This window comes from Drosophila albomicans, chromosome 3 (assembly GCF_009650485.2).
Source record: "Drosophila albomicans strain 15112-1751.03 chromosome 3, ASM965048v2, whole genome shotgun sequence".
NCBI lineage: Eukaryota > Metazoa > Arthropoda > Insecta > Diptera > Drosophilidae > Drosophila > Drosophila albomicans.
Genome location: NC_047629.2, coordinates 16,566,121 through 16,590,742, shown reverse-complemented (window position 1 = coordinate 16,590,742; position 24,622 = coordinate 16,566,121). Strand labels below are relative to the sequence as shown.

Genomic DNA, 24,622 nt, shown 5'->3' with positions numbered 1-24,622 from the left:
AAACTATCAATATCCGCTTTACTTTGAATTCCAACTAATCAATTTAATGCCGTGCCGTGCCGTTCCGGGCTTGGGCGCAGAAATCCCAAATACATAATCGATACTCATAATGGCCGGTCATAAAATTTATGCGGCATCCTTTGGGGGTTTCGTTCGCTTCGCTTTTAACCGGAAATGAATTTCAGAATTATGCAATTCATTAAGTGTTTTGATTATTATTTCTGTTTCAACTATGCCACGAACGAACTCCTTTCGCTCGTTGACTCTCTGCAGGCTGGCTGGTCACAGCAAAAGGGCAGAAGAATTTTGATTAAAATATTTTCTATATCTGCTTTGAATTTAAAGTATGTGGCACCCTCGCCGCTCTTCGCCTTGGCATCATCATCATAAACCCATCATAGAAATGGAAATGACAGTGAGCCGAAACCCCAATTCCAATTCCAAATGCTGTCTTTCTCTCTCTCTCTCTCTCTATCTATCTCTCAGTTCAGAAGTATCTTAAAGTCATCGCCATCATTGCGGCATAACCCGAGGGTATATTGTTAATTGAGTTTTGTGGCGCTTTGACTTTATTTGTGGTCTTAATGTGGCTACCAAGGGGCATTTCTGGTTGTTCTTGTCGTTGTTGTGCTTACTTATTTTTCTAGTTCACTCTCGCTCTGACAAGTTGAGCGATTACTTAACTATGCGCTGCGCAGTGTGGTATGAGGGTACAAGTAGATCACAGTCGAGAAGACTTCGCCAGCATTCGTTTTCGGTTAGTTGTCGAAACTATTAAGTCCCTTAAGTTGGCAGTTGGTCTTCGGTTTGTGGTCGAGAATGAAATGAATGCCGGCCAGCTATTGGCTACTGGCTACTGGCAACTTGGATTGCCTCCAAAACAATAAAATGAAATTAATTTCGATTGCTTTTTCCAAATGCTCGTAAGTAATTGAAAAACTTTTACCCGGACTTTGGCTCTGGCTCTCATGTTGAGAGGAGAAGCAATCAGAAAGCATTTGATGATTGCTTGATTGTTTTTTCGTTTGGCCATCATTAAGTATAAACACAATTGATTGGCACTGATTGCAATAATCAGTTTTAAATGTAAACCGCTTAAGGTACGTACATTTACGTTTTGTGTGTTTGTACTCACCGGACGCAACTCGCTGACATCCCAGCCAAGATATTCGGCCACGGCCATCATCTGATTAACAATGGCATCCATTTCGGCGGTGTCGAGCACGCCATTGCTATCCGTATCGTACAGGCGAAACATGACTGTAATAACAAATGAATAAATGAATAAACGACTGGCATGAATAAATGAATGAATGAGTGCATAAATTAATGAATGATCAACAGCTGACTGCCAGTTAAGGCCCCAGCTAAAGGTCAAGTGTGCAGGCAGCCAGCTGCTGCTGGTCATCTAAAGGTAATGTTGTTGTTGTTGCTTTACTTACATTCGAGTTTATCCTCTGGCCGTCCGGCCTCGAGCAGTGATAAATAGCAGACGACATCCTTCAGCGGAACCTTAAGTGTCAAAGGATCAAAGTGTGAGAGTTTACGTGTCAGCAGCTTAATGTCAGCTGTAAGTGAAAGCAAAAGCAAAAGTACAAGTTTCAACAAAACAGTTTCAGTTTCAGTTGCAGTTTCAGTTTTAGTTTAAGTCCTTTCAAAAATACACACACACACATACACATTCGCTGTGTTGTTAGTTAAGCTTTCAATCAATCTAAAGTCGCTGAATTCGTATATTTTTGAGCAGTTGGTTTGTTTACTCTCCCCAGTTGTCATTGATTGAGTATTTGACTGACTGACTGTCTGACTGACTAACTGATCGACTGACTGAGTGAGTGAATAAATGTTTTACTTGTAGCGCGTTGCAGCTGCATTTGACAGCTTAAAGTTGTCCCTCGTTTGTTTTTCTCTTCGACACTCATTAATGCTTAATGCTGATTGCCACCAATTGACCCGCGCGACCCAAAAGCTTTTTCAACTTTGCCTTTTTGCTTTTAATAAACTTTGCCATCGAACGGGAGAGTAAGAGAGAGAAACAGGAAATGTTTTTGCAATTTAACGCCAGCTTGCAAAGAACGAACCCAATCAAAAATTTTCAGCAAAGTCTCATTAATATAAACCTATGACCCAAACTTTGCTCATCATCCGCAACATTATAAAACACAACAAGAAAGAGAGAGATGCAGACAGAAATGTTGCCCTCTTTATTTAATGCGTATTTATTAAATATTAATTTATTTATTTTTTGAAATGCTCTTTCAAAGCTTGTTGCTAACGACATTTCTATCGATTTTCACATAAAACAATCAAATAATAATAAAAAGAAAAAGGTAAGGACACAACAAAAAATGCGAGTTGTCCCATTCAGAGAAGTATTCTTCATTTCATTTCGTTTTCATTATTTTCTTTTCTTTGTTGTTGTTGATGTTGTCGTTCTTGTTGTCGTGATTTCTTCTCATGTTTTTTGGGCTGTAATTCAAGTACTTTTATGGGATGTTAGGCAAATTCTCATAAGTTATATAAACACATTTGAGCCTCTTGGTAATTGGCCTTGTGTGTTGGCTTACAAATTACTTAGCCGAGGGTAGAAGGACCTCTCAAGTGTACGTGTGTGTGTGTGTGTGTGTGTGTGGGTGTGTATGCTTGTCTGTATGTGTGTGTGTGTGGTATTTCAGCTAATTATGTTTACATTTCGATGAATGGCATTAGGAGTAGTTTGCCAATAAATGCTAATATATGCGTCGAGTGTGGCCTAAGCATTGGTTAATATTTACATTTCATATTAATAACTAAATGAGACTTGCCCAGGACAGACTTTTGCTCTTTGTCTTTATCTTTGGCCAGAGCAAACAATTTGTCGCTTGATGAATGCATCAATTACACACACACACACACACACACACATACACACACGAACATACGTATATTTCTGTGTGTGTGCGTTCTGATCAATGTCAACGCATTTCAGCCAATAAATTTAATTTGCTGAGCACACAGCGAAATAAAATATATATGTATGTATATAGAATGTATGCAGAATGTATGTGGGAAAAAAACCAAAGCAAAACTAATCCAATTAGCGCTTACAGCGCCCACACACATTGAGCGCAGAGGGGTCAGATGCGGTGAAGGGGAATGAGCGGAAAGCCTATGCCATGTTTTACTTACTTAATATATAATGCTAATAGCAATGCTCTGGCAAAAAAGGAAGGCACACAGTGCTCATATTGTTTGTTGTTGTTCTTTGCCTTTTTTCCCAAACGCAATTTTTCCCCAGTTCGGGCATAAATGAGGACAAAGGACGTTCGAAGTGAGAGAGGGAGAGAGAGAGTGAGAGAGTGAGCGAAAGGGAGACAGCCTCACAATTGCTGCTAAAATGCGTGAAACGACAGGCCGAACAAAAAGCAATGGAAAACAAAAGGCAAAAAGAAAAAAAAAAAACACACACATACAAAACGAAAAAAGAATGAACGCAAAAAGAGAAAAAAATGAAATGAAATTTACGTTCATTAATCATTCGTGCACATTTCAAACGAAGCGAAATGAATGAAACCAAATGGCGAATACGAAGCAGCATCAGCATCAGCATCCTAAGAGGAACACTGGCCACAGCAGAAAGAACTGTAGCTGTAGAAACAGCAATGGAATCGGGAAGTAGAAAAGGCAGCAGCATCGGAAGGAGGAGCTGCAAACGAAGCCAGTGAAATAACTTTTCGTAGCATACTTTTAGGCGTGAATTTTCTACTGTATGCCAGTATGTGTACTTGTTGTGTCTGTAGGTGTGTGTGTTTGTGTGCGGAAAGCAATGAATGTTAATTTTACGCATTGGCGCGGCGCACTTTGAGAAAATGCAAAAATGCTCTAATTGGGCGTTGATTTACGACATGATCTAAGACATTGGCGCCTGCCCTAATGAATACCCTGCTAAAGTTTTTGACGAGGGTTGATAAGTGACCAGCTGACCCAGTATTTAATTAGCGTATTTGCTTAAGAAAAGGTTTGTTGTATTTTTAAACGCATGAGAAAGACTTGAGAGTACTTTAGATTACCCTAAAAATGCCGGAACGAAATAAACCAAACTTTAATTATTTAATTATCGTATTTGCTAAAGGAATTATTTGTAGTATAGTGTAGTAGTGTAGTGTAGTGTCATGAATAAAACATTTGAAAAATGATCTTAGATTTTTCTATATACAGTAAAATAAATTTGAATTATTTGTTATATTTTGTATACATTCATATATTTTTGTTATTTTAGTTATTTAACTGAATGCATTAGTCGCTCTTGATCATGGAATTGCAATAAGGAATTGTATTTGTTATTTCAATAAAATATTAATAATAATAGTTATTTTTTCATCAAGTTTTCATAAATTTTTTTTCGTAGTTATTTATTTAATTATTCTTTTTCTTAGCTTTTTTTCTTGTTAACTTTCATGTGTCCCATAAATATAGAATATTCTAAATCTAATAGAATGACCTTCTTTGCATTTTCTTACGAATCACACTCCACATCAATGTGTTTAGTGTAATCTGTTAGAGATTACATGATTATTTAGTGAGTCTTATAAGATATCTTACAGTACGGCCTGCTAAAGTATTTGGCTTGTTTTTGTTATGCCAGCACTTCCATTTCCGCTTTTGCTTGCTCTTTTGCTGTTTCGTCTTTTGTCGTAACTTTTGTCTCCACTTGTTTGGGTCGGTTTTTAGGACTCAGTTTTCAGTTGAGCTTCGGCATTTGCTCGCCATTTTTGCATAATTTATGAACTCTTGCACTCACGAATTAGCGCTGCGGATTTGTGTTTACCTCTAGTTGGGGCTCCATTCACTAATTAGTAAGTAAGCCAAAACTTTTCGATTTGCTTTAGTAAACAACGAATAAAGCGAGGGGAGACTCTCTCTCTCCCCCTCTCTTTCTTTGTCCCTCTTTGCCTGTCAGTCGGTAATTGGACTCGGGTTTTGGGATCTTGGATTACTTGGGTATAGGTTGTAACTACTGTCTCAGTCTCTGTCTCCATCTCTCTCTCCGTCTCCGTCTCAATCTTATTCAACGCTGCTGTCTTCCTTTTGCTCATTTATTATGCGCGTGCTGCGTGGCAAATGCCATGCAATTTTGCATCTGAATTGGCTGTAAAGCTGTCCTGACTGCCACGATGTCGAGCTGTCTGTCGCCAAAGTAATCAGTTTACAAGTGACAGCCGCAACGCTGACAGTTGCAAATGCTTGCAGCTGCTGCAATTGAAATTCTCAAGATGCCGCGTACAATTTGCATACTCCTCACGCTCTTCCTGTTTCTGTTTCTCTCCTGTAAACCCAATCTATAAGTAAGTTTTGAGGCAAGCCACAGCCCATTGAGCCCCCACTGCCCACACTGTTAACCACGCCCACAGTTGGCTAATTGCAGTTGACTTGGCCTGTATGCTGTGCACAATGGCCGCCTAATTGAAGCTCTAACTCAATGACGAACTGTAACTCATATGCTGTGTGTAATTTTCTCATTTCTCAATTGTCGATGATGTCGCCTTCCCCTGCCCACCTCATTCCCCTCATTTCCCCTGTGCACCCACTCGAATCTAATTAATACTCACTATCAATTTTGCAATTAACGGAATTGTTGCTCTTCTTCGAGGAATTGCGCGACATTTGCGAGTGGTTCGTCTGCGAGTGCGATGGACTCGAGTCAACCGAACGACGGGCGGCGTTGTTCGCCTGGAACATGCTCGGCCCACTGGCCAATGGACTCGGCGTCACTGTCAACATTGGATGCACACTGCCTGCAAAAAGAACAAACACACACACACAAAGACACAATTAAAGTGTTTCGCAAAAATGACGAAATACACTCGCACACACACGAAGTTATACTTGCCTGTCTTGCTGGGATCATGTGTCAAATGGCCACCGAGAGCCAAAGAGTGCTGCAACTTGTCCGTAATGCCATGGATTTTGTCCACAAAGCTGGTGCGTGCCTGGGCCTGATTTGGGGCATCGCCAGTGCCAACAATGCTGCATTGTGGCATCAGTTCGGCAATGCTGTTGATGTTCGGTATGGAGCCTAATTACAAACCCCCCCACAAAAGAGAAATGTGCTGCAATTATTAAACTGACTTTTGCTTGGTTCTCTTTTGCGCAGCCACATTCACATCCATCTCCGTGACCAGCGACAGAAAATGAATATGGATGTGGATTCGGATGTGAATTCGGATGTGGATGCGGATGTGTGGTATCCAGCAAAGCATAAGTCTTACCCTTCGTATGGGACGTGACTGGGGCACAGGCGGCGGTGCTGCTAATGGCCGCCATTTGATTGAGCGCCTTGCCATGCAGCTGTGCCTGGGTGACATTTGGCTTAAGGAACGACACGAACAAATGCTTGGCCAAGTCCAGCGGTGTCTCGCAGTCCAGAAACGCGTCCAAAAACCGCCGAAAGCCATCGAAATCAATGTCCTGTCGCACATACCGATAAAGAGAGAAAGAGAGATAAAAGAGAGAGAGTGTGAGAGTGTTTTAAATTAGAACTTTAAAATTGGTTTCATATAGTCGATGCTTGTAGAATTTGTAATTATTTGATGCACAGAGCCCAAATAGCAAAAATGGTTATATAATTCTCCGTGATTTCGGTTGCCTTGCGTCATGTACGTGACTGTAAATGTCCTTTGAGGATCTACCGCAGTTTTATTTTTGTGCACTCACAACAACTTTCAGGCGAGCAGTCAGTGGGAGGCAATGGAAAGGAGGAGACAGGATAGCTGGCTGGCAAAGCCACAATGGTCTCCACAATAGGCCTTGAAGAGTGACACTGGAACCTCTGGCTGAATTACATGTCAACAGCACGTGTAGCTACGTATTGTCAATACAACAACGCACTGACATTGATAGACATACTTGCCACGCAGCCTCCACACACACGCACACACACACTCATACACACGCACTGTAGAGTGAAGGATGCCTTGTTGTATAAGCATAAATGACGATATAAGCCTCTTACAATATAACCATTCTCCATTCTCAATTTTCCAGTTATCATTTATCAGTAACCAGTTATGGGTTTACTCGCTACTCGTTACTTGCTCTCGTTACTCGTTACTGCGGTTATGCCTATGACGACAGTTAATCAAGGACTCCGATGCTGCGGCATTGTGCAACAGACATTACGCGTGTTCGGCGCAGAGTGGGGCACAAACCGTTAATTGGAAAACGAGCGAATGAAGCGAACATAAGACCAATTTATAAGCAAATAGTAAGTGTTCAACTAACAGATACCCTGCATAAAAAGAGCAAATTTGAATAAGACTTTGCACTTAAACACAATTACACTTTGTGGGACACTATAAACAAATAAATATACTATATTTATATAATCTATTAATAGCATTTTCTAATAAACGGTTGCTGCAGATTTATGTATATTAAAACAACCTATAGAAGATCTGAAAACTAGATGCACTCTTTAAGCTGAACCATTAATAAAATATCCTTTAAATGAATATTCTAATTTCTGAGTTCATTTTACTTCTCACTAAATAACCTGTTCAATTTGTATTACTTTTATTATTGTTTTTAAAACCAAAATCTATTTATATCTAATAAAGTCAGTCTAATGTGAATATATAACGAAATTAAGTAAACATGGAATAAATTTGCCAACGCAGAATTACAAAATGTAAGCTACTCCATTAATTTAAAATGTTTAGTCTTAAGTCTTTAAGCATATATTTTAATTTCCCATTTCAGTATCAACCGATACGCTCTCTTTGAATATTGCGTGGATAGAGTAGATGCCACAAAACGCTTTATAGAAAGGCGGCATTATCATTATTATCATCGTTATAATGAGCCACACAATCTAGTGCATGCCAAAGATGCTGCTCGACTGCTTGGTTGCTTGGTTACTTCGGCGTTTTAAATTTCGTGCATAAAACAAAATATATGACAGTCCCGACAACATTAAGAATATACCGAGGTTGGAGTTTACTTAGCTCTCGACTCGTCCCAGGATGGGAAGAGAAATGAAAGTGGGAGAAGGAGAAGGAGAGAGGATTGGGAACGAAACTGGGATTGAGGCTGGCACTTTGGTGTTGGGCATGGGCCATAATGAAACTGAATACAGGCAAATGGAAATTTATATTACGACTACAGCGCAAACAGAAACAAAAGCAAAGCAAAGACAAGAACAACACCAAACTGGCAGCAAGAAGAGCAATAGCGGAATGACTTAAAGAGCCAAGCGCAAATAGCAACGACACGCTTAGTGTGTGATACAACAGCAGCAGCGGCAGAAATAGTGAAGGCATATTGTATAACACACTCATTCACACTCGCACACACACACTCTCACTATAATAATGGCACGCGAATTGCGTTAACAAAATTTATTTAGCAAGCAACGAGATACGCGTGCGAAAGCAGCAGCAACAGCAACAGCAAATGAGAGAGATTCTCAAACACTGCTGAGGCAGCAGCCTCTTTAGGCTCCACGCAATTGCCCCTAAAAATCCGTTGTGCTTCTCTAGTTTTGGTGTCATTCCAGTGTGTGTGTGTGTGAGTGCCGTTATGCGTGAGCGCGTGGTTTAATGAATAAATATTCAAGCATATTGAGGGGCTGAGAGAACAGTGCGTATGCGTGATATCCATTACAGTCACACACACATACGGGCGCTGATAATCACACGAGCGTGTCGCGCTTTTGGGCCATTTGACCAGTTTATCATACGCTGCACACTCACACCTCCTCGTCCACCTCCTCCTCCTTCTCCGCATGCCATGGCAAGTCATCCATGAGTATAATCTGCGCTTTGCATGCATTATGTACGAACACAGAGCATAGCATACTTTTCGGTGCTGGCTATGCGTAAATTATGTATACGCCACGTAACCCACAGTGCAAATCACATTTGATATCTGCACAGACAACAAATGTGCGCATTCCTCTCCCGAAAATAAATTTCCATTGTCAGCGGAAAATGCATTTTCATTGCTGCGCATTGTGCAACAATGGCAAATGTGGAGCAATGCGGGATTAGCTCTGCTTGAGCCAAGCCATCGCAGTGCCTTGCACTTGAGTTAAGTACACCAGAAGCAGCATCATCAGCAGCAGCAGCTTGACATACTGAAATTACATATTAAACACAGCAGCCGCAGGGGAAAATGGAGGAAAGCTGAGCTTGGATTCAATGTCGCTGATGTAATGTTGTTAATTCCGCTTTCAGCTGCCGGCGATTTGACAAGCAGCTCAGTTTGCAGCATTTGCTGCTGCTTCGATACTCTCTCAACTGATTCATTATGCTGGGCATTAGGAAAACATGAGCAAGACCCGCCTCAAAGACGACTCAAATAAATTTACAGTATTTCATCAAGTCAGAGGACGACGACAACATAACTCAATGGCAAAGCCAATCGCTTCAAGCTTCAACAGCTTCTGAACAGTAAAAAACAACAAGAACAACAATAACAACAAGTCACTTCAACATCAGCCATGAGCAGTTGCCTTTTAATTAACTTAATTGAAGCGTTCAAGCTGAAATTGTAGAAGGAGCTGAAACAGCAACAGCAACAGAAAACGCAACTGAAAGCAACCTCAAGCGTTTTGCGAGGCGACCAAGCAGCCATATAAGCAGCTTTTCATAAAAAATGTACGCAAACTACAAATGCGGGTGACATTCTCAAATATCCTGCACTAAACCAACTTCTAATAAACGTACAATAAAGTTGAGAGCCACATACAACTTCACTTAAGCCTGAGTTTGGTTTCCATGGTATGAAAAAACAAGTGAAAAAGCTGTAGACGAGTGTGCTTGACGTTAAGATACCCGCTATCCATTCTCAATAAAGTGAAAACAGTGCGAAAGCCGACAGGGATAAAAGTGGTTCATTCTAATATACTAAAAAAAAACCAAAAACTATATATGGTTTATAGACTAAAATATAATATATGAAAAGCTTTACTTCAATATTCCGAAAACTTTAGGTGGTATATGGATAACATTTTCAAATTAATATACCAAAAACATACTAAAACAGTATAGCGTTATACTATAAATGACAAAATAGACCAGATTGTTCAATCTAGACTCGAAAAGTTTAGGCGTTTTTTGCTAATCATGAATATATATCCTTTATACATGTCGGGTATAAAAAGAAAAGTACGCTTTCAGTTTGATTTTAGCCAACTGGCAAACGCACGTAACATACTAACTAACATACATATATAGTAAGTTCGTATGGCCAAAACTGGATTTAGTTAGCTGGCAGTTGAAACAGCTTCTACATAACATGGCACTTTGCTTCCTTTTCATTTGATGGAATATTTAGTGGAATTACTTTCAGCGCGTTAAATCCAGCAGCAACAAATTTATACCAAACATATTTGTAGTGCACCAAAAAGTGCGAACTTTTAAGGGGAGAGGTGAGGAGGGTGTGAAAGGGAGAACCAAATAGAAACGAGATATTCCATTTTTCGTAGTGTCTGTCGAACGTGTTCAATATCAAAGTGAATGCAGTAAAAGCTTAAAAAAATATTCACTTCCCATCAAATTGTTGACTAAATATGTATTTGTGTGTTTGAGTGTGTAGGTGTAGGTGAGCGAGTGTATGTGTGTGTGTGTGTGGGTACGATGCACAGAAACAGAACAAACTTAATTATACTTTTTTCCATTTCGTTACACTGCCAAAAGATACACAGTCCCAATGCGAGCGAATAACATTTTCTGTCTACTTCTGTCTCTGTGTGTGTGTGTGTGTAGTGTCCTGTTTGCATTCGTATTGAGGTTAAATGAGCATGGCTGAGTAGATTTGACAACAAATTGCAAACCCAATGCGCTGCTGCTCAACACACAAACATGGATCATTCTCGGTGCGCCTCGTGTTGAGTGTTCTGTCTATTTGCTCAATTTGATTGCATTATGTGTGTGTGTGTGTGCGGCGGGTCTGTGTGTGTGGCTGTGTGAGTAGCTGTCAGTGTATGGTAATGTATTGTTAATGAATTAAATTTGACAACATGTTATTAATGCATTAATATTTAAAGCATTAACTACACAAAGCATAATGCTAAAGAGCTTCAAATTCATATTTCAGATATTCGAAACTCGAGGTTAATTGAAATACAAATTTCTGTCCATCTATATTGTTGTTCGTTTGCCTGTGCTGGTGGGTTCGTAATTGTATATGTGTTTTGGTCCCCCAAGTTATTAATTTGTCTGCTGGCACATTTGTTGATGGCCCGAAAAGTGGAAACTTGAATTTTGCTTAAATTATGGTTGCCAGGTAATCGGAAGCTTTTCCTTTCTTGGCACAAATTGATAATGTTGTGTGTGTGTCTGTGTGTGTTTTCAATTTAATATAACATCAACCTGTCCGTTCGCCCCTATGTTCTATGGCAAAAGTTTAGTTTTGCTTCTCTCTGACTTGATTTCAATTTGTGGCATTCAGGCGTAAACTTGAAAAATGCCTGTGATTTATTGTATGTATAAGAAGATTTACTTTCAATCTTTCACTTCGTTTTTGCGATACAAAATGCATTCAGAGACTGAGAGGGAGAGAGAGAGCACAAAGCACTGGCATAGTAGACAGACAAAACGACAGGAGTTTGGCTTTGGCCCGTATCCTTGTCAGTTGTGTTGGTGTGATTCGAGTTTTGGCTCTTACTCTTAGTTGGTCTTTGGATTTGGCTCGTCTTTCATCAGCTTACAATAGAGCCTTGAGCTCACTTTAAATGCTTAGTATACAAGTAGATATATCTGGGGCTTAGTCAAAAATACTTATGTATGTATGTAACTGTAACCCTAAGCCCTAATCGTTGTAATCGGTAACGGCAACGGCAACCTTGACTTGTCTTCTGTCCAACTACCTTGAAGCGGGTCTCAGTTCTTGGGTCTTGACTCCTCATTCCTCACTCTCCGCCTCGGACTCCGACACGGACTCGGACAGCGATGCCTCGTCGCTTACTTTATGTGAATTAATTGGAAAATTGAAGCGAGCTGGCACATTAAATTTGCCAGAACATATACAAGTGTACATATTTCCATAAAAGATAAATGTAATCTGCTCTTGCTGTTCACTTACCCCATCTGGTATGCATTTGGGCGTGGCCGTCGCACTTGGCGCACAAAACTCCTGGAGCACATCCTGCAGCTTACGCGTCGAATCTGCCATAAATAAAAACAAAGAACAACAAAAAAAAAATAATAATAATAAGATAAAGCATAAAATTACAATTTATGTATTAAATGAGGAAATTGTTTTGGGTTTATGTTTTGGGTTTATTTTGAGACTAAGTAGACTTGAGTGTGTTAGAAAGATAAGCTGCATGAAATATATTTAATTGAATCCTTATTTTATACTCAATGCATATAAGATATACGAATTCATTGGGTTGCTAAACTGACTTCTTTTAATGCGTCAAAACTAACTAACAAGCTTTAAGTGTGCTAGTAAGATAAGCAGTATTGAATATATTTAATTTAATCTATATTTTCATAAAAAAAAATTATATGGCAAAAACAGGTTGCAGCTGTCGGGTTGTAATTGCTTTGGTTAAAGTATGCAATACATTTTTCTGTATAGTACATTTTTAATGCCGTGGTATATTTTTATACTACTTATGCATATTGGTATATTTCAGTATATTCTGGGTATACATATTCAGTATATTTTAAAGATGATAGAGTCTGTTTAGGTTAGCTTAAATTATTTTATTGCCTGTCTTATTGAAAGTTTGGAATATTTGTTTCTATATAGTACATTTTTAATGCAGTGGTATATTTTTATATTACCTATGTATATTGTTAAATTTCAGTACATTTTGGATATATGTATTCTGTATATTTTAAAGATGATATATCCTGTTTTGGTTAGATTAAGTTATTTTTATTGCCTGCCTTATTTAAAGTTTACAATATTTTTTCTGCATAGTATATTTTTAATGCAGTAGTATATTTTTATACTACATATGTAGTATATTTCGGATATATATATATTGGGTACATCTTAACGATAATATTATATTATTTATGTAGTGATATTATTTAAAAATTTTAAATTAATAATTTGTAATTTATATTCTGTCTACTAAGCTCTCCATTTTTGTTGCGTTCAAACTGAAAATGTGTCCACTGTGCTCCAGCGTGGACACAAGCGACAATTGCTCCGCTGGCGCCAATTTAATCGACGCCTTAAGTGCGCCAACCGGAAGTGGGTTAAACGACAGCTGCGTCAGGTGAGTATGCAAAGCTCTAGCCATAATTAACTAATGGAAACAAAGTTAGTTTTAGTTTAGTGCGCGGTCAGTTGGACATTTGCAGACCACAAACAAATGTTTTTGCAGTCACACTTGATGTGCCCCAAATTGTGGCAGTTGCAGTTGCCGCAGCATTTTATTAAGTTAATGAATATACGACAATCACACTCACACATATAAAGCGGGCAGCTGCAACCGCAGTGAATTGTGAGTGTTGTTGCGAGTACTTGCACTTGCACAGCTGTCGTTGTCGTTGTCGTTGACACTCGGCAGTCGAAACCACTCGATGAGCACTTTAATAGCAAAAGTGCCACACCCAGAAGGCGCTTCATATTAGTGTCTGTGCTCTGCTGTGCTTGACAGCCTCGATTGTTATTACTACGACAGTGAGAGTACACACACACAATTTTTAATCACACTCTCCCAGAAAGTGCAGTCCAACATACTTTAAGAGGAGCGGAGAAGGAGGAGGAGGAGGTGTTGGGAGAGTGAAATGGAGAGCCTTTAAAAGCCGCACACAGACAAGTGGACTTAGTTATATGGGCGAAGTAAGTGCGAGAGCTGAAAGCAACCTTTAGCCAGTGCAATATCCGGTTTGAGTTGAAAGCCAAAGCCAAATTTCGAGTAACACACAGGTAACTACTTTAGAATGTCAGGGAGAAGCATTTGGCTTGAGCTGCAGCTGGGATTACCAAACAGACAGACTAAAGTATATCGAAAAGCTGCTGCACAAAGATGCCAACGCATCATCATCATCATCATCATCATCAGCAGCAGTAACAGCATCAGCAATGGAAGAAGCCTCAGCATTTGCTTCAGTATCAAGTTTGACTTGAAACTCTCGCACATCATTATTGAGGTTTCCGCACGCTGTGCGTAACTTGAATATTGTTGCAAAAGTTCCAATGTTGCAAGAGTTGCTTATTAATGAAATGCGAGTGCCACAGCACAATTGTAAATTCAATAAATCCACACAGAGTAAATGCAAATTGCATTATGCTATTGATGCTGCTGCTGCTGCTGGCAAATGAGAAGCCAATTCAATTTGAACCCAAAGCCGCACGCATTGATGAACAATACCGTCATAATTGTGTATATATATATATGTATATAGATTGTTGCACTTACATGAGGCCAATTCCTGTAGCTGCAAAAACTCGCGCGGCGATAATTTATCCCATTTGTGTGCAATGCCAATATTCATATTTGCCTGAAAGTATGCAATAAAAATGAAGACAAATTGTAATGCGCTCTTGGCCAAACAAATACAACTACAAAATGTATGAGTGTGTTTGTGTGTGTGAGTTTGTGGCATAATTTATTACCTTTTACCATATGCAAATGTAAAATGATTCATTTCAACACACCAATACGAGTACAAATAGGAAATTCAGGGCTTTTGGGACGTGCCCCCCAGTGATAGCCAATCAAAACTAAATTGCTGAAAAACTGTTTGGCAGACCTCTGGCACACACACACACACATGTTTACACGCACTCACACTTATACGCATTCAATCTGCACAGAGAGAGAGAACATAAATTGATTTGTATTTTTAGATATTTTCTAAACTAGAAACAACAGGAAGTTTGAGGACATCGACATGATTTTTTGTTCATGAGCTTAGCCATAATTATGTTTGATTTTGATAATCGATAATGACCTTCCTCAGCTGCCTCCTTCTGCCCTCTACCTCGTCATAGTACGTTAAGTGTGCTTCGTCATATCCGTGGCGTCATCTGATGTGGCGCATGTCATTCGTCTTTGCGCTGTTTGATGGCAACTAGGGAATAGTCGCAAACACACAGAGACACCCACACATACCCACACTTGTCCCTCGCATTCTACACCCACACATACATATATGAGAACGACACACGCCCCGTGGGGGCAGGTGCCCAAGTGATAGACTGATAATTGGACTCCCGCCGAAATGTTTATATATTTCAGTTGTTGTTTGTTTGTCTTGTTGCATTTGTATTTTGCGCGTTCTCAATTTGCGATGCGATGCGAGCGCGTTTCGTTTATTTTTACGCTTCGGCCTTTTGGCATTTATTCATTTCACAAATATTTTTATAAAGCTTTTGTCTCTACATTCGCTTCGACTTGCTCGACTCAGCTATATTTAGATCACTATTCCAAATCCAAAATGTATCAACTGATTGACTGAATTATCATTTCGTCTTGTGGCCGAGAACATTGTCGTTTGTATTGCTCACGTCTCATTTCATGTGTGTGTTTATATTATGTCTGTGTGTGTGTGTGTGTTCTCAATGTGTGCGACAATAAAACAATGTGAGACACTAAAATACAAATACGCTCCCACACTCTAATGTACTGTCTAGTAATATAGTTCCACACTCAATGCCTGACAGTAGTCATTATTTACAGCTCACTTACGCTCATTTGGCACTCCTCCCTCTCCCTCACCCTCATCCTCTTGATTGCTTCTCCTGTTTCCCTCAATTCAACAAGGACGCTTTTGTGTGCGTATTAAAAGTTTTTACTGTGTTGCCAACTAATGAAAATGCCAAACAATAAAAGAAATAGAACTGAATATTGCATTGCAAAGCAATAAATAAAACACAGTGCCAAACGGCGCATACATGGCGTATGCGCAACAATAAACATTCTTAATTGCGGCGTTAATGTGCCAAGCTCAATTGGGAAGAAAGAACAGAAAGCTTATGTATGAAAAGTCAAGCAAATTGATGACGTCGCCCACAATAAGAGTAGAAAATTCACATACAGACGACTGAGATTTCCATTTTAGCCATTGCTTATTTATTGATCGTCCTCTGCGGGTTCAACGGACTTTCAAGTGTCTACTACGGCTATGGCTGCGACTACTATGCTGGCCATTATGAGGCCCATTGGCCATAAAATATTATTAGATTATGCGTTGTTGTATGCGCCATTCTGAGCATGTAATTCGCATACAATAAGCCTCAAAGACAGCAGCAGCAGCAGCAGCAGCGGTATCAGCATGGAAAACGAAATGAAAATGGCTCTCGAATGTGTTTGTCCTTTTTACGAGCTGCTCGTCTCCTGGTCTCTTCCCTCTGTGCTGGCTTTTGTTTGATAAAATGTATTGCGTGTGTTAAAAAATAAAATAGAAAAGAACTTGGTGCTCTTATTGTTTTAGCCCAAACAAAATAGCCATTAAATCTAACATATAAATGTCCAACACAGTGAAGCGCTTTTTTATGCGCCAGCATATCCACACATACACACGGCAGAACGGAACAGATCATAATACGCAGACATTGCCGAATGAAATGTTGAGGTTTGCTACATATAGCAAAATCAGAGCATTTCAGTTATATATTCACTTCGACGAGAGACTAATCGGATTCTATATTTGCTTGAGAATTTGTTAGCAGCAGCAGATTAAAATTGTCTTGCTTAGATTTGAAATAATCCCTGTTTAGCTGGCATATATTATTTTAAGCTCTTTTTAAATCAATTTTACTCTATTTTAATAACAAGAAAATATAATTTGCATTGCATGAAATTAGAAATTGGTAAATAAATGCATAATCACGCAGTTGCTGCACAACGCTAGTTCGCATTTATCGATAGACTACATCGATATCTGTCATTCTATTAGCAGTGTGACCATTACACAAACTTGGTGCCAATAATATAGTATACTCTGACTTTATTCGTATGTCTGGGCACTCAATTTATTTATGAAAATACGTTTTTATTAAATTGAGGGTATCTCCCAGTCGTAACAGCTTTAGCATATGTATTTGCTTATTTTATAAGAACAGCAATAAAAGTGTATCAAATAAAGCAGCGGCATATTGTTGTGACTCTTTGTGGCATTCAACTTTGCGGCTTCTTTTAATGGGTTTGTGGTGATTGGATAAATGTGATTGGGCACCAAGTTAATTTACCAATAACAAGAACGACCACCAACAGCAATTTATTTAAAATTAAAGCCACATTTTGAATAGCTAAAAGTGTGAGCAGCTAAACCACACACAAAATAAAACAAAGATGATTTCTCTACATTGAAAAGGAGAAAAGGGATGAGGGCCCAAAGAGTATCTTGTAATCGATCAAATGTGACAATATTGCATTGATTGTAACTCGACGACATTCATTTTATTTGATTTGCAGTTTATTCGGATTTATTCAAATAAATCTGTTGGCCGTTGACAGTTGCCAATGGGAATGCAAATTAAATGCAAACATTGCAAAAGAAAAAACTTGCAAGCATTTAATTGTAAATGCTCGAAAAAAATATTGTAATGAATTGAATAACCACACCCCCAAAAAGCTCAACACTTAAAAAACACGCAACGTTTTGCATTTCGATATAAACACACGCACAGTTTATAAACAATAATCTAAATATTTGCATGGAAATGATAAAAACTGAACACCATCTGCAAATATCCATAAAACGTTTTGGGGGAATTCATGAAGTGCTTGCGGCTTTCTAGTATTTATTTTATTCGCTTTGGATTTGGATTTAATAGTAATGCGCTTCCTCGAAAAAAGCATCATTAGACATCATCCAAATAAACATTTAATTATTTCCTGTGCTAAAGTCTTGAATTATTTGAAAATTCCGCTTAAATTATTCAACACAATCAATTGCTATCGAGCGGAACAAAAAACTTGATGAATAAATTATTTGAACAAGTGCAAATCAGCAAATGAATTTTAATGCGAACTCAAATCTAGGGATATAAATTGCATGTACTTAAGGTAGATAAATAATAACAAATATAAACTCGTCACACTTACTAAATATGTGGCAATGAATTCAAAATGAGTAAATACACTTTAAAGGCTTATTTTTGTCACATTCAATTTATTGATTGACATATTGTTGAATATTGAATTACATTGTAAATTGTTCGAAGTAACCAAGCACTCAAATAAATAATTGTATCTAATAGAAAAATAAAAGTAATTTACAAGAATTATCAAATAAATATCATAAAATGAATATATTTTTACATATTTTTGGTTATCAATTTACATTTTATAATTGTACTCAATTTAGACATACTATAATGCAATGAACCATTGTTGAAAATATGTATGCATATAGGAAGATTAATTAAAAGGATCTCTCACCATGTTTTCATATGGTCTATGTTAATAATTTTTAAATTAATCATTAGCTAAAGCTGCCTACAGTAGCAGAATACTAATTTAATCGAGAGAAATGCTCTAAATCTAAAGTAATTTGGAAGCCCTAAATAGAAATAATAAACTCACTTCACTTTTTAAAAAAGATATTAAATTACATTTAAATGCATATTTAATTTAAACATAAGGATTCTAAATATAATGTAATCTAATAGAGAAAAAATTGAATTAATTTAAAATTAATGTTTAGAAATGAAAAGCTTTGAATTTACTTGACTCTTCTCTGTTTTGCATACATACTATTGATTATTAAATTAAATTCTAAATTCGAACTCTTTTTAAAATAGAAGAACTAAACTCACTTCGCTCTACAATAAATATAAAATTACATTTCATATTCTGTTTAGATGTAAGAGTTCTACAAATAATTTAATCTAATAGATAAATAATGAAATTAATTTAAAAAGAAAATAATATTTACCTTATTTTCTAAGCTTGCGTTGCAATAAAGAGTGTTATGCTCTCTCTCCAATGTTTCGCAAAGTGTAAGCATTTGAATATGCATAAAAAACTGTACACACACACATGCATATACAGACATTTGCAATCATACCTTTTTGCTATGCAGAATTTTGTTCTTTTTGCTGGCAAACTGTGTGTTTTACATCCGAATACGTATTTGCTTACATGAAATTGACATTATTGTTTATCAGTTGTGTGCACTGCCATTGTCTCTCTCCGCACACACACACACATACACGCACACACACGCATGTATGCAAATGTGTGTAATGTAACATATTGCCAAGAGCATGAAGAAATAAATGCGAAAAGCAAAAGCAGCATTTATTCCTGTGTGTGTGTGTGTGTGTGTGCGTGTATTTCATTTCGTTTTTAGATGAGTGCACAGGAGCCAAAGTGTATTTGGGGTTTTGTCCTTTGGGACTGCGGCATCTTCTTCCAGCTGGCTGCTTGCATGGTTAAGCAAATGACAATATATCATGGATTTATGCCACGAATGAATTTTTGCCCACACTCAAACACACACAACTACACAACTTTTTGGCCAGCAGCTTATGGAAATGTTTTTTGCTGTGCACTTTTGCTTGTTCTTTTTTTTTTTTGCATGTGGCAGCACGCAGTTAAACGGCTTAAACTCAGCCATAAACTGTCAGTTAAGCTGAGCTGGTGTCGTTTCTGGTCTGTTTCTGTGGCAGAGCAGAGCAGAGTAGCAACAGCAAGCTGTGACAATTAAAAGTAGAGGTGCAGACAACAACAACAACAACAACAGCAATTTACAACTGGCGACTGTGTAAAAATATTATGTATATAGAATAACTGCGCACAGGAAGCGCGCTTCTAACTGCGTATCTTATGCTCTTTGTGCTGTTCACTTCCGGCCTGTCAAAGGCGCAGATGAAGCGGCTAAAACTGCTGCCAAAGCGAATGGGCGAAAAAGCTCATTGTCATTGTTATTGCGCTTGAGCTCAGCTGCTTTATCGAATGCTGGTCATGCACAATCAGGCGGCGACACACTGACAGGACAGGACAGGACGGGACAGACCGTCGTGACAGCGACCTAAGACAGACAGCCAGACTGTCAGGCAGACGCCAGACAAAAGAGCGGGAAAAGCGGGACACACAGAGAAAGAGAGGTAAGAGAGAGGGAGAGAGTGCCGACAAGGGACTCTAGTTTGCAAAAGGCTCACCCAATACCAAAGTGCTCAAGAGCAATTGAATCAAATTTATTGTTCACATCCGATGGCCGTGCATTTTTCGTCCATCGTCTAACGTCGTCGTCGTCGTTGTCGTTGTTGGCCGCCGCTGGCTTCATTGTCATTGTCAGTCTTGGCATGTAATGTCACGTCCTGTCTTTACGAGGATCAAGTGCACAAAGTATGACGGCAAACGTTTCAAAATGAAAAATTAAATATAAATGGGATTTGCGCGTAGATTTTTCCCCTAAGTGCCGTTTGACGCTCCAAACCAATGAAAATGTCAACAATGCCAAAAGCACCAGCTGCAACGAAAAATCCAACGACACTGAATGCCAACGAATAGTTCGAGTAGTTTGCTTGAATATTCTATAGATACATACATATAAATTGTCTAAAGTTTTGTGATTCGCTTGCAGTTGCTGCGGAATCAGCTTAATACGTATACGCAATGTGATCAAGCTAATGCGTAATCTCAGCAATCAAATAACGTATACGCAATGTGATCCAAGCAGCGACGCAATCAAGGCGTAATGTATGCAAATTACGTATACGCAATGCGATCAAACTGACAGATATTGAAGCTGCCTTTATTTTTGTTACTAAATTAAGTATACGCAGTATTCATTGCAATGCAATTCAATAATAAGACAATTCTGATTTATGTTGTGCTGAAATAAAGGTGCATAACAAGCAAACGCAATGTGCGCCAGAGCGCAACTTATCTGTTCTGCTATTGCATGGTTTCAATTATGAAATATGCATGCAACCAAGCAAGTATTTTAATATCTTATCTTCAAGTTTGCGCTTTAACCACATGCTACACATCAAGTATACGCTTTGAGCTCAAAGTTTTGTCTACATTTTTGCCTAGCAACTTTCTAAATGTGTTTGCACCAAAGCCCAACCCCTGCTCTGCTTTAAGCCATGGCCAACACCAGCGCAAAATTAAACAATGAAAAAAAAAAAATGTCAGCTAAAGACGCGAGCAGCGTCGCTCAATTGCTTTTTGTTTGCTTTGGCTCTCGCTTGCTTTTACTCGCTTCACTTTTCTTTTTTTAGGTTTTATCATGGAAAAATAAAATTAGTTTTATTTGTATTTTATGCAGAATGCTCAAGTGCTATTCAACAATGAGCTGCAAGTGCTGATTACATTTTATTCTCTTTTTAAATATTTTTGTTGTTTTTTTTTTAGAGTTATTTAAGGAAATGAACTCGTTTAATTGCTGTTAATTAGCCGGCTAAGCTGTGTTGCTAGGCCAGAGTTTGTAAGGCGCGAAATGAAATTGTTTATGGAGCGAGTGTTGTTACAGTGGCTGCAGTAATTGTATTTACCCCCGAAAGTCCTGTCAAAGTACGTGCCGTGAATACGTAATTAATGCTTGGGTCGGCCCAAAAATAGCGACGAGGCGGAAGCAAACCGCGACCGCGTCTTGGCCACGTCTGTAACGAAGTGTAAGGAATGGGGGCCTAGGAAAGCCAGACGCGATGTGCTAAAACATATTTCCGCATTTCGCTTTACGCTTTTGCATGGCAATTTGCGGTGTTGAAGCCTTTCGCCTTTGGTTTTTGACTTTTCACTTTTCACTTTGATCGACGGCGGACAAAATTTCCAATGAAACTTTGTATATCAATCTCAGAGTTTGTGTGTGTGTGTGTGTTACTGAAAATAATTTCTTGAACAATAAAAACTGTTTTGTCTTCGATAAACAGCAAGCGTGGCGGGCATCCAAAACTGGAGAGCAGACTTTTCGATAGCCCCACTGAGCGTTATAAAAATAGACAGAAAACAAAAAAAAAAAAAACAAAACAAACAGACAAATAGATGGAGACGGAGATGGAGACGGACTGGCTGGACAGACAGACAGACAGAGACAGAGAAATGAATCGAGAGGCAGCAGCCGCATCACCGAGTTGGCTGGCGCATATAAAAATACAGAATGATCTTATGGCTAACCTTAGACATTTGCAAAAACACCTGCCAACAACAAGAGCAACAATAATAATAATAATAGAACAGCTGTTGGCGTGTGTATGTCTGTGTGTGTGTAAGCAGAATCTTGGCAATTAACAAGATTGAACTATTTGTGTGTTGACTTGGGCATTGATTTGAGACAAGTTAAGTGCAGCAGCACATTTGCTTCGATTTGCTTGCTTACATTTTGTGTGCAATGCAGTGCATAAACACGGAAGTTTCGTGTAAATAGACGCCAGCAGAGTAGCAAAATACATTCAAGTGGCAAGAAGTCCGGAAGCTAAACACAAACACACACACACACACACACACACCTACAATGCTGCAAATGAAGATCATTTGGGCGTTGCGATGAGAATTGGTAACGGGTCATTTCCTCAGCCACAACGTGTAACTGCCATCAGGCAGACAGCCTGCATATTTGTGTAAGAGTGTGTGTGTTTATGCCAGTGTATTTGTGAGTGAGGCGAATCGTAATCGAAATCGAAATCGATTCAGCTTGCAGCAACAATAACAAACTGAAACTGAAATAGCACAAGCACTCGGCTGGCATGAAAATATACACGCAGTCTGACAACTACACTCAGCTGCAGATACAGATACAAGCACAGATACAGATACCGATACAAGTACAGATATAGCTACAAATACAAATACAGATACAAATACAAGTACAGCTACAAATACAGTCACCTCAAATACAAGTAGAGCTGCAAATACAGTCACAGCTATCAAATACAAGTACAGCTACAAATACAGTCACCTCAAATACAACTACAACTAAAATTACAGTAACAACTACAACTTCCACAGCTACATTTACAACCACAAGCACAAACATAGATGCACAGATATAGATATAGACGCTATATGGTATAACGCAAGCATTCTGCTTACCACTCATCGCCACAGCAGCTTCTGACGTCAGAACTTTATATTTTTGCTGTTTTTGCGTTCGTTTGTTCGTTCGTTTTGTTGTTGCCCGAAAAACCGCAGCACGAAAATGGCCTTTAAATGTTACAGCGCGACGTCAGAGGACGCCCAGCTAACGGATTTGTCTCTGCCAGCGTTGCTGTTGTTGTTGTTATTATTATTTTGGTAATGCAATGTTGCTGTTTTCGTTATTTGCGAGTGTTTTGATACTGCCTCTATGTATGTGTGTATGTGAGTTCTATTCGGTGCAACAAAAAGCAGCTTGCAACGTCGCCTAAAAGTAGGCAATTAGTTGGCGAGAAAGAAAGCAAGTGTTGTTTTTTGTGACTCAAGTACTCGCGGCGTATACGTGATGTGTGCGGGCGCATAAAATCGAATAAATCAAACAGACATGACAAAACGCTCGTCGAGCAGCATTTTTGTCGCCTAATTGGAGTGTGCAACACACACACACACACACACAACGAAGAGTTTGACTTTGACTTTGACTGGCACATTTGACATACGTTGTGCGGTGGTGCAAAACGTTCCAATGCGATGCGGTGCGGTGCGGTGCGGTGCTGCTGCTGTATGCTAAAGCAAATACCTCAACAAATGACATTTGGCAAAAGGCGGTGAACTCCTTGGCACACATATCCTGCTCTGACAGGCCAAATAATCAAACACACACTCGCTCTCAGACAGACGATGGGAGGCAGCAAAAATGTGTGAGACAGAAAGTGAGCAAGGAGAGAGAGAGACGGAGTCGCAACTCAAGAGAGAGAGGGAAAGTGAATGAGACGCGTCAACGTCACTTTGGTCGTAAAGCGCAAATATGCCAAATGGAAAAGTGGCAAAGTGGGGCAAGCGACATGTGGCATGTGGCAAGGGGCAGAAAGGAAGGTGGCCTGGGTACGGCCATATGCAAATCGTAAATGGAGCGTGGGTTAGCCTTATTTGCATCTCATTAACATGAGCACTGGACTCGTAAAACCGGACAATGGCAATGGACAATGGACAGCGGACAACGGACGACGGACAGTGGACAGTGGACAGAGGAGAGCGGAGAGCAGACGACTCTGCGGCCACGATGGCGTCATCAATGCTTGCTCCAATACCACAAACAAGACCGAGTGTAAAAATAGAAACCAACAGCAGGGGAAAAAAACAAAAACAAACCAACAGAGAAAAACAGTTAACAGTTTTGCAACAAATGGCACGGCTCTTCCATTTGTCTATTTGCCACTATTTGTGTCCTCATTGTCCTCGGTGTCCTTGTTGCTGCTGCTGTTGCTGTTGCTGTTGCCTGTCACGTTCGATTCCCATTATTACACTCGTTAGCTGAGGGGTGTAGCGAACTTTAACTCATTTAATGCTAATTGTAATTGATGGCACAGCACCGTAAACGTTTCTTGGTTCAACAACAATTAAATGCAACAATCGCAAAAGTTAACAATTTTATAGACAATTTGCAGACTAGACTTTGGAATTTTAGAGCAGGCTTCACTTAAGCAATTAAGTTATTTAATATAATAATATAATTTAGAATAAATTAATTGGTAATTGAATATTTTCATTTATATTTTTAATGTAATTGTATAGGTTTAATTAACTAAATAATTTCATTCCTATTCAATTATTAAATTATGTTAAATGATGCATTGCATATGC

At 38.9% G+C, this 24,622-nt stretch overlaps 1 protein-coding gene across 1 annotated transcript in view; it reads right to left on the bottom strand.

The window, feature by feature from the left end:
* The window catches only part of LOC117568442 (diacylglycerol kinase 1), a 49,918-nt gene that overhangs the window by 19,199 nt on the left and 6,097 nt on the right, over nucleotides 1–24,622 (bottom strand). Inside the window, exons 3-9 of the mRNA XM_052004731.1 lie at nucleotides 14,366–14,447; nucleotides 12,064–12,146; nucleotides 6,249–6,447; nucleotides 5,866–6,055; nucleotides 5,589–5,770; nucleotides 1,443–1,568; nucleotides 1,136–1,260 (exon numbers count right to left, since the gene is read on the bottom strand). Of these exons, the coding sequence (XP_051860691.1) occupies nucleotides 1,136–1,260; nucleotides 1,443–1,568; nucleotides 5,589–5,770; nucleotides 5,866–6,055; nucleotides 6,249–6,447; nucleotides 12,064–12,146; nucleotides 14,366–14,441 (981 nt within the window). The 5' untranslated portion in view covers nucleotides 14,442–14,447. The remainder of the gene's footprint in view (nucleotides 1–1,135; nucleotides 1,261–1,442; nucleotides 1,569–5,588; nucleotides 5,771–5,865; nucleotides 6,056–6,248; nucleotides 6,448–12,063; nucleotides 12,147–14,365; nucleotides 14,448–24,622) is intronic.